Source organism: Leishmania braziliensis, chromosome 33, assembly GCF_000002845.2.
Source record: "Leishmania braziliensis MHOM/BR/75/M2904 complete genome, chromosome 33".
Classification (NCBI taxonomy): Eukaryota; Euglenozoa; class Kinetoplastea; order Trypanosomatida; family Trypanosomatidae; genus Leishmania; species Leishmania braziliensis.
The window spans coordinates 50,940-61,190 of record NC_009325.2 but is presented as its reverse complement, the minus strand read 5'-3'; the positions used below and the strand labels follow the sequence as shown (position 1 = coordinate 61,190).

The window sequence follows — 10,251 nt, the reverse complement described above, 5'->3', positions numbered from 1 at the left end:
CCCCCCCCAACACACACACTTTTGGCGCTCTCTTTTTAGGTGACTTTGCGTTTGGCCTGTCTTTTTGTACTCGTGCGGCGTGGCCATCTCTACCGTCGCTCCGTCTCTCCACGCTGCGCATGCGTGTCCGTTCTGCTTTTCTGCCTTCTCTCGCCCTTATGTTTTTTTTTTTTTAGCTCTTCTCTTTCCTTTTCGTTGATGATGATGATGGGGGTGGGGGTGGGGGTCCTGTCTCTCATTACCTGAAGTGCTTTTTCCCTCCTCTCTCTTTCGTCTGTGTCGACCTTCTGTCTTCTCGCTGTGTTTGCGATTGTGTGTTCCCGACGGTATGGTGGGTTAGAAGTTAATGCATCAAGATGAACTGCAATGAAGAGGGAAGAGGTGCCGGTCAGTGAGGCAACGAAGCGACGTCTTTGTCACGCCTTTTCTTCGTCCAGGCCTGCTGGATGTACACTGTGGGCTTCTCGAGGCATCCTATGTCCTACACCGACGATGTGTGTGGTGAATGTTTGTTGCTGAGTTTCATAGCCGCCCTTGAACCAGTGCGGTGATTCTGAGAGCCATTTCATAAGGCAAGCGATGAGGCACACCTTTTAGTCGGGTACTCTGCGCGCCATCTCTGTAGCTTCTCCTCAAATTATTGCCTACGTAATTAGTTTCTGATGGAGCTTTGTTTTCTTCATAGCCTCCATTCCTACCTTATTTTTTCCATCGTTGGCCTCTTCTTCCCTCAGTTGCTGTCAGCCTGTGCCATTCCGGGCTTCTCTTGCTCGTTTCTTCCGTGTTCTGTGCCCTGCCGGTGTTGGGACTGTGCGCCCCTCTTGACACTATTCCTTCTCCCCCTTTTCGCCTTGCCTCCGCGACTCCTCCCGCCGCTGCCTTTCCTTCTCTTTTGGTGCATCCATGACGCATTAGAAAACACGTGTTCACAGAGGAAATGTGCCGTTATGGGGGCTACCGTCGCGCGAATTGAGGTGCCTCGCATGCAGGCCGATATACACAGAGCCGCACACTCAGTTGGCGTGCGGGTCTCATCATTCACTACGGTGACGTGCACGAGCGTATTTCCTGTTCTCGAGTGATCATCTCTCTCGACATTGCATTTGATCTTGCTGTAGTGACTTCGTAAAGCCGCGCTCCGCGACGTCTTTGCGCGTGACTGGTCTCTCTCCGGTCTCGTACTCCCACTTTCACTCTCCCATCATTTCTTCCCCTCACCCTTTTCTCGCCCTTTCGACCCCCTCTCCATCTCCTCCCGGCGCTCTGTCTTGCGGTGCCTCATTCTCTTCTCGCCTCTACTTCCCGACTCGCACATGCCGCACAGTGACAAGTGTTCCTATACACTCCGCACGCTGTTCATTTTCAGCTCTTCGCTTTCCGGTCTCTCATTCTCCCTCTCACACGCGGGGCTGTCGTCTCTGTTGAAAGGCGATACACCAAGGAAAGTCTTCTGCGCAGTCCTTCGGAGCTAGACGGACGTGTTACTGAACGAGCTCGGCGGCCAAAGACCTTTTCTGTTCTCGTTCGGTCTAGCACTCGTAGCTCATGGTCGGGTAGAAGATATATCACATAGAAATCCGCCATAATGAGCCTGCGCTCACGCAGCAGCAGAGAGTCCAACCAGCGCACAGGCTCAACTTCAGTGCGAGACCGTGACTCAGGGGACGGCCTCTCCACTCAACTGCGCTCATCTGTACTGCAACCGCGTCCCCCTGTCGGGGGAGTACGTTCGTCTTCTACCTCGAAAGGCGCCAAAGGTGCGCGAAAGAGTCCGGCACCACCGACAGCGTCCGTATCGAAGAGGACGGCTGCAAAGAGACTCGCGCTGCGCACACACCTGCCGTATCTGCGTTCCGTTCCGCTCCTTCTTGCGTCTGCGAGTGGCGAGTCCACGTCTTCTCCTCGATGTGTCCGACGGTCGGTCTCGTCCTGTTCGATGCCGCACGAAACGGCGACGGCGAACAGGCCCTCGTACTCCATCATACCCGAGGCACTCCAGCGCGTGAAGCAGCTTTGCAATGGCATGCGGGACTCCGACAGGGATGCGCCTGTGCTGATGGGAGCAGGAAATGGCAGTGGCGCGCGTGAGCGACGCACGAGCCGATTCACGTCACCATCCTTTGTCGGGCTCTGTGAAGATGCTACAGCAGTCGTGCAGGATGTTGAGATGGTGCAGGGCATGCTGTTCTCGTCTCTGCAGAGTGGCAGCACTGCTGATGCAATGCGTTCGCTCACGCCGAAGCGTGGTTCTACGGGCGTCCAGCCGCCTCAGGCGCGTAGCAAGTCGTGGAATCCCCCAAGTGACCGTCCCTTCCTCCACGCCAGCTCTGGTCGCTTTCTGTCCAAGAAAGAGCGCCGGAAGGCGTGGGCGATGTTTCTGCATAAGAACACACACGCGTTTTCCCTCGTCGTGAACGCCTGCCGATCCCCTTTGGCGATGCGAGAGCCACAGGTAGGGTCCGCGTTGCTCACCTTCCTCTATAATGTGTTGCGGCACATATCGGGAGATAAGCAGCGTAAGGCGATGCTGTTATGTGAGAAGCTTGGTATTATTCGTGTGTGCACGCTGGTGCTCCAGGAAGGGAAGCGCCGGCTGCGTCCCGGCGACGCTGTCGATGTTGCTGTCGTTGCATCTCTCCGCGCGTGCGAAGCGGCTGCTCTGCTCTTCACTCTTGCGAGTACCTTTAATGTCAAGCTGTGGACCGACTTCCGCCTATCCCAGAGTCTGGAGAGCACCTTTTTCTGCGCCTCCATAACGTTCCGGCTTCTAGAGGCAGAGTTTGCCAGGTATCACGCGTCACTGCAGTTGGACCTTCACTGCGCCACCATCGCGGAGACACACGAGTACGCGGATCGTCACACACGTAAGGAAACGCTGACGGCGCTGCAACGATTTCAATCGCGCACGCAGTGGACCTGCACTGCCTTCTCCCACTTTTGTTTTACACTGTTCGCCTTCTCTGGTAGCGCTGCTACCGCGGTCGATCTTGGCGCGCGTGGGATGGAGCTGTGCTCCACTGCCATCGCCATGAGCACGTTTTTTCTTACACAAATCGCGCCGCTGGTGTTGAGGGGCGTAGCATACAGTGTGTCCGAGCAGACGCTGCACCCCCATGTCGGGTCTCTGACAGCAGTCGACGCCGAGCACTGGGTGCCCTCGTGGGTGATGCGGCTTATGCGGCGGGTGGAGTTTATGCTTCTATGGTGTGTGGCGCTGATGCAGCGATTGACAGGCGCCGACAAGGTTCGTCTGACGGCGGCTGAGGTTGCCTTGCGTTTTCACGTGCCGCGCAGCGTCGTGCTTTACCTGTTGCCACGGTCGCGCCAAACTTTGCAGGTGACGCCCCGACGAGAGTGCGTCCACGTAATTCTGCTCCTGCTGAGCGCACTGCTAGAGGCAGACCGCCCGGCCACGCTGGAAGACATGAAGGACCTCGGCGGATTGAGGGGCGTCGTGGCAAGCGTCTTGGCGTTGTCTGAGAAGTCGTCGCATCAGTGGCACCACTTCTACCTCCAGTTGTGCTTTATGTACGGGTACAGGATGCTGCCGTCGTGGAACGGCCGCCCTGCATGCTACGTGGACGGGCGCCTGCCGGCGTCCCTGCGAGGCTCATTTGACGCTGCCAAGACACCAGGTGAAAGGTCGAAGTGGTCGGAACCCCTCAGCAGCAGCGTCGGCGCAGTCGATACGAGGCCGAACGCCTCTCAGACATGCCAGTCGTCGACGCAGCCGTCGCTGACTCAGTGGGTCAGTGGCTCGACGGAGACTGCGTTGGCGCCGCTCATCTCTTCCCCACTCAGAGCAGCGGATGCAGGACGCAGGGGTTTGAATAAGGATCTCCTCCTTGTAGACACCCGCCCAGATGTTTTCTCACCAGAGCTTCACAGTGGCAACATTGACCCGATGTCGGCACTGGCGGCGTTCGACAGCTCACAGCTCCCGTGGCCGTTCACGGAAGCGGCACCACCAACAACGGTGGAGAGGTGGTACGGCGCCTCCTCCCGCGTTGCTTCAGCCGCAGAGGACGCGCACCTCAACGTGCCGCTGATCAATGTATCTGAGGAAGATCGGGTCCGGGTGCTGCGCCACCATATCGCGCGGCTTGTACTGCTGGACGAAACGGCGTGCGATGGTAGTCCGAGGCCGCATCGGCACAAGGTGGTGTTCGAGCGACTGAGCAGTGCTTCACCGAGCGCGGCTGGCGACGCCCCCGACGCCATTCAGCAGAGCACTGATGGAGTCGAATTTTTCTCAGACTACGAGAGCGGCAACCTGCAGCGCGCTGTTGAAGTAAGTGATGGCGAGTATGACTTAGTCCTATCCTGGGACACCGCCACCAACTCCTACACGCAGTGGTTTAGCTTTGGCATGCGCCACTTCATCCCCGGCAAAACGTATCGCTTCAACATCGTGAACATGGAGAAGCTCGGCTCTACCTTTAACGAAGGCCAAAAGCCACTGCTGTTGCACGTGCCAGACGGTGCAACCCCTCCTGGCTCAAGTGCACCACGGCCTCAGTGGACTCGGGTCGGAGAAGGCATCTTTTACTTTGGCAACGCGTTCTCTCGGCCTACGCGTGCGCACTATTTTGGGAAGAACGGGGAGACCGCCAGCGCACCGGCGCCAAGCCCAACCTCCGTGTCTCTGCAACCTAGAATACTGGGGGTGGCGAGCGCGTGCACGCCTGCTCCGCAACTTGGCGGTCGTGCACCACCGCCGGTGATTGCGAAGAAGCGCGTCCCGGTACCCCCCCAATCGCCATCGCCGTCCACGACGCTGCCGCCTACCCTGCCCACATCTGCAGAGTCAGCGGCGCTGAAGCAGAAATGCTACTTCACTGTCACCTTCTCTGTTACCATGCCAACGGCAGTAGTCGGAACGGTTTATCTTGCCAACTGTTTCCCTTTCACATACACCGAGCTACGAGAGCATCTCATGTGGCTGACGAGAGAGGTTCAGGCGTGCCCAACACGCTCGCTGTTGCCGCAGTGCCTGTGCTGGACACCTGGCAGGGTGCAGGTTCCGCTGCTGACGGTGACGGCGCTGCGTCGCCGAGGTACTGAGGAGCCGTACACCGTGGATGAAATACAGCGCCGCCCCATTGCGCTGCTTGTGGCGAGGGTGCACCCTGGCGAAACAAACGCCAGCTGGGTCATGCAGGGTCTGCTGGATACTCTTCTTTGCCCGCCAGCAGAGGCCGAAGAATATGCGTTGCACCTGTGTGACAACTTTGTCTTCAAGGTGATACCCATGCTGAACGCCGACGGTGTGATCATGGGCAATCATCGTTGCTCATTTGCCGGCGTCGACCTTAATCGAGACTACGTGGATCCTAAGGCCGAACAAAACCCCACTGTGTATGCCATGAAGCAGCTGCTGCGATACTGGACTGGCGAGGAGAAGCGCAAGGTTGTGATGTTTGCTGATTTTCACGGTCATTCGCGAGCCAAGAACTTTCTCGTGTATGGGTGCACGGTGGACACGATGCGAGGGATTGCAACTCACTCCCGCCTAAAAGGCAGGGGAGGAGGTGGTGGCGGTCGACGCCGTGGCACCCGAGACGCGTCCAGCACGGCCCCCGCTGCTGCGGAGAAGGTGATTGCGGCGTTGCTATCCCAACTCTTTCCATCTTTCTCTCTCTCGCAGAGTTCCTTTGCTGTAACGAAGGACAAGAAAGGCTCCGCGCGTGTTGTGCTCTACGACGAGTTCGGTGTGCGCATGAGCTACGGCTTCGAGGCAACGATGGTAGGTGGCTTGGTCTGCGTTCCCGAGCTTCTGCGAGCGAACACTGGTAGCAACGACGATGGCGCTGCCACACCGGTGTCGGTTGTGCCTAGGAAAGAGGTGCACTACAATCCCACCGTATTTCGTGCCATGGGAGACGTCTTTCTGCGAGCCTTTTCTCTTCTTTTCCAACAATGGACGGCGCTCACGGCGCTGGCGGTGGACAGTCGCGACAACTACCGAAAGTGCAGCCCGAACGATGTACTCACGTCAGTGGCGCTGCAACTGTCGTGGAGCATGACTGCTGTTGCTGGGGGTGGCAGTAATCCCCCAAAGAACCCTTCGTCGCCTTCCACAAGGGAGGCCGGCGCGGCTCTCCCTCGCGCGGGACCGTACGCTGCAGCAACCCGAGGAGAGCGACGGGCGGGGTCTCCGATAGCTGCCGGAGTATCGGCGGCGCCGAGTGAGGCTGGTACCGTGCTACCTGTTGTCCCTGTAGCAGGGCAGGTAGAGGCACTGAACTACTTGTTCATGGCAGACTGCCGCGAGGGGGCAACACTGGTAGAGGATGGGGACGACAACGACGACGACGAAGGCAACGTGAGTGGCAGCGATATATCTTTCGTGGATGAAAGCGTTGATGCTCAGCTTGAGGATGATGACTTGGCTGCAGTGGCGCGCGTGAGACAGAGACGGGGGAGGCAAGCAGAGACTGAAGACGCCGGCAATGCATCTGGGGTTAGTGATCATAGCGCGTCCTTGTCCGCTGGTTCTGGTAGCGACGACCAAGACTGGTCCGGCTATGATTCTTTCACCAGCAGCGCCGCTGGTGAATCTGGTGGTAACCGAAGTAGCGTGAGCAGTGTGGATGAGCAGATCCCTACAAATTTGTTCATATAGTCGAACGAGTGCGGCGATGCATTGCGTGTCGTTCTCGCGATACTGTCGACTTGGCGTGATTTAGATCAGAAAACTCTCTAATGCTTCTCATGTACGATGTGCACCTTTTTTTCTTCTTCACCCCACTCTGTTCCACTGGGCATGTGGGTGCGTCTCTCTCTCTCTGTGTGTATCCTCACATGTGCAACCTCCATCGTAGTCGCACACGTCCCCTCTGCAGCGCACTGCAATGCCCTGCGCCAGCGCTTCTGTGCGTGCACGTTTTTTTTTTCTTTATCCTTTGCTCTGTACTCCTCTCCTCTTTCAGTGGCGACCGATTCACCGCTGGAGATCATGTTGCACCGCTTCACAATGTAACGTAGACGCTGAACTGTCTGTGCTAGTTGTGCCTCTCCCTCTTCCTCTGTCGTCTTTGTGGTGCTCGCTGTGGTTGTGTTGCCTCTCGAAGTTGTTTCTCAGTTCGCCTCTTTTCGATCTCAGTGCCCCCCCCGCCCTCCCCCACGCCTGTGCAGCTCGACGCGAGAAGGCAGAATGCGATAAATGTAGCCTGCGAGCAAAGGGAAAAAGGAGATTCCGTCCTTCTTTCCCCTCAACTTCTCTCTTATGCCCTTATGAGAACTGGGTGAGTGCCCCGCGGCACTCAGCACACTCTGTGGAGCAGCACGAAGGGCAACCGCCAAAACAAAATCTGAATGCCCTTCTTAGAGAGAACTGCAAGCGTCTGGTTACCTGTGTGGGTGAGAGAGGGAGGGAGGGCGAGAGGGACACTGAGCACACATCTTCGTGCATTCTTGCTGGCTTACTTCTTCTTTTCCTCCTCATTAGTGCGTGACTGCATTTTACGTCGCTGTCATGCGTCTGGTTTTTGGGCCTTTTGTTCCCCGTCTACCTCCCCATTACCCCGATGGTCAGGGACACCCTAGTGCGTAGTGTCAAGGCGTAGTACTCATTCCCTGTTGGGAGGCCAAGCGACTCCTATCCCGGTTGATGCTAAGCTACTTCTGGCGTCGACCTGCATGGCGGAGCGAAGGTTGTGGCAGAGGTCGTTCTCACATCTCTGAGTCGAAGCATTTCTGTATGGCGTATGTCTATCGCTGCTTCGCATCACTCGATGTGCCTTTAGAGACCAGGTGAGGTGGAGTTCAGCTCTCGTTGTTTGGCAGTGAACGGACATGCTGAAAAGAAAAGTGACTTCTGCTTTTCCTTTACCACTGCTGCTTTGCTTTTATCTCCACTGTTTCTTCGAGTACGCACACCCACTTCGGAACTTCGTCCGCGTTTCTCCCCACAGGACGACGTCGTCATTGCGTACGCGCTGGCGATATCAATCGTAGCGTCATTACGGCGCTGTAGTGATGGCGGAATCCACCCTAGATGCGCTGCAAGTCGGCGAACAAGCGCCTGGCGACCCCGGTGTAGATGGACATTCTCTGGGGACGAAAGCCACCGTTGCGGTCGGCATTGCCTGTCTGAGTGGTTATATTGGCTACAGCCTCGTCTACAGCCAGCAGGCGAGCGTGTCGCAAGCGCTGTGGAGCAGAGAGGACGAGAATGTGGCGTCTGCCTCATCGACTGTGCGGCCACGTGTGGCGCTGGTGAACATGACGGACAACTTGCGCTTGTGTGCTGTGGCAGGCCTGCGGGCATGGCTGGACGTGGCAGATGAAGTGGAGCCCGAGTTCCCGACTGTGATGTTTGTGGACGAGGAGGAAGCCGCTACGGTCGCTGGTCTGGCGGCAGAGGTGCGCCGAGCTGCTCTCTTTGCGTGGATGGAGGTGAAGGAGCGCAACGAGATGGAGGCGCCTTCCGGCTTGAGGCCGCTGTGCTGTGTCGTTTTTCGTACCCTCACGGAGGTGGATGGACACGCGCTTGATGACTGGGATGTGCAGAAGGTGGGGTTACGTCAATGGCATGGGAAGCGCTTTGTAACGCGTCACTGTGTGGGTGTCTCAGTAGATGGCAAGCACGCAATGGTCCTCACCCACGACGTCGAGGGCGTTATCGATGTGGAGCCGGCGTCGGCTCTCAGTGGTGGTCAGGCCAGTGATTGCGGCACTCTTGTGCGTCAGTATGGCGCTCCTAGCGCAGCTAGTTTCCATCAATGGAGGTTGAGCACTGAAATGCAGTCATCCTTTGCCACAGACCAGCCGCTCGCCAAGTCGCTACTGGGGCAGGGAGTACGCCTACGAGACGGTTCACGTTGCCAACTGTGGCAAAGTCCGTTGCACATATTTGCAGCTCTTGGTGCAGTACTGCGCTACAACCGCACTGATGCGCCTGTCTATCCTGACTACGTTGCCATACCCGTGCCTGTGTCGCAGAGCACTGGTGCCGTGGATACCTCGTTGTGGTGCCGCATGATGGAGTTGGCGCATAGATGCCCTTGGCCATTGGTGCGTCGGTACGCGGCACGGCAGCACGACCGTATGGAGCGAAAGCGACAGCTCTCTTCAACTTTTGTTGTTGTCGTAAGCCTCGCAGAGGAAAACGCTTCCGTGACACCAGACGTGCTACGTATCGGCGAGGAGCACGTGGCCGAGTGGATACGCAGCATGAGCAGCACTCTGTCGACGAAGAAGCCGTCGCCGACCGCGAATCGAGTCTGCGTGCGAGACGCAGCGGCAGGAGCGAACCATCTGAAGGTGGTGCCGACGATACAGGTTGACTTAACCGACATAATCTGCAGTGTCATTGCGGCGGAGTGGCTCTTGATCCGAGTCGTTAGCCTTTTCGCCGCTGTGGGGCTTACGCCTGCACTCGCCCAACTTGTAGCGGTTCCACGGCCACAGGCAAGAGCCTCACTTCTGTACCCGACACCGAACAGCCCACACAAGCACCACCTGTGGCTCTCGCGATTAACACCGGCCTCTCTGTGGGGCAGCACTGAGAGAGGGACCACGCCGCCTTGCGTAGCGTCGACAGCGCGCACCACGCAAGTAGGTCACTACGTGGGGTGCGCTGCGGCTCTGCCACTCGTGGGTGGATTTGTGGTGAGCGAGCACGACTTCTCCACCTTCTAGTCAAAGTGAAGAGGGACTTCCCTTTCACTACTCGGCCGCCGCGCGTCTGCTGGTGATGGGGCACACCTCCTCCCGGTATCGAGATCGGGTGGCCGCTCAGTCTGGGGAGGCCTGGCATCCCGCCCTCTCCCGGCCAAATGCCGAGCCACTTCTGGCAGTGGCGGGGCCAAGTGCCCTCGACGTGGGGAAGTCAGTGCGCCCTGCGACAGCGAACGCGTTTATGCCATCCCTGCGTTGGAGAGAGTGTCAGCGTGGCTCGAATGTGTCTCAGCCGACCCTCGCTGCCCGCTGTTGTGAGACCCCTTCGTTGCGCCGGGGTGGGGTGGGGAGGTGGATGCATCAGGTGGCGACAGGCACAGTGGAAGCGGCTGTGCGGCGACGTGTGGAGCGAGGGTGGGCCGAGTTTGTGGCAGATGCTGTGCTCGGGTGGCTGGGCCTACAGTGTTGTACTACGTGGTTCTACGGCTGCTCTGCATCACGCGATGGCCCGATGACAGGGCGGCTGGGGTGTGGGGAGTGGCCGCTCATCTTCTATGGCCAAATCGACTTGTTGAGGGGAGAAGAAAACCCCGCGCGTGTTCTACTGTCGTGCCCTACACATGTAGG

At 58.0% G+C, this 10,251-nt stretch overlaps 2 protein-coding genes across 2 annotated transcripts; both read left to right on the top strand.

Annotated features, from left to right (window-relative positions):
- Window positions 1-2,167: 2,167 nt before the first annotated feature.
- Window positions 2,168-6,625, top strand: LBRM_33_0210 (putative zinc carboxypeptidase; the record flags this gene model as incomplete). The annotated part of the gene is made up of 1 exon (XM_001567741.2): window positions 2,168-6,625. One exon carries the CDS (start codon window positions 2,168-2,170, stop codon window positions 6,623-6,625), a length of 4,458 nt encoding a protein of 1,485 aa, XP_001567791.2.
- A 1,355-nt stretch (window positions 6,626-7,980) lies between these two features.
- On the top strand, window positions 7,981-9,645 carry LBRM_33_0200 (conserved hypothetical protein; the record flags this gene model as incomplete). Its single annotated transcript, XM_001567740.2, has 1 exon — window positions 7,981-9,645. The coding sequence occupies one exon, from the start codon at window positions 7,981-7,983 to the stop codon at window positions 9,643-9,645; it is 1,665 nt and encodes a 554-aa protein (XP_001567790.2).
- Between the last annotated feature and the right edge of the window lie 606 nt (window positions 9,646-10,251).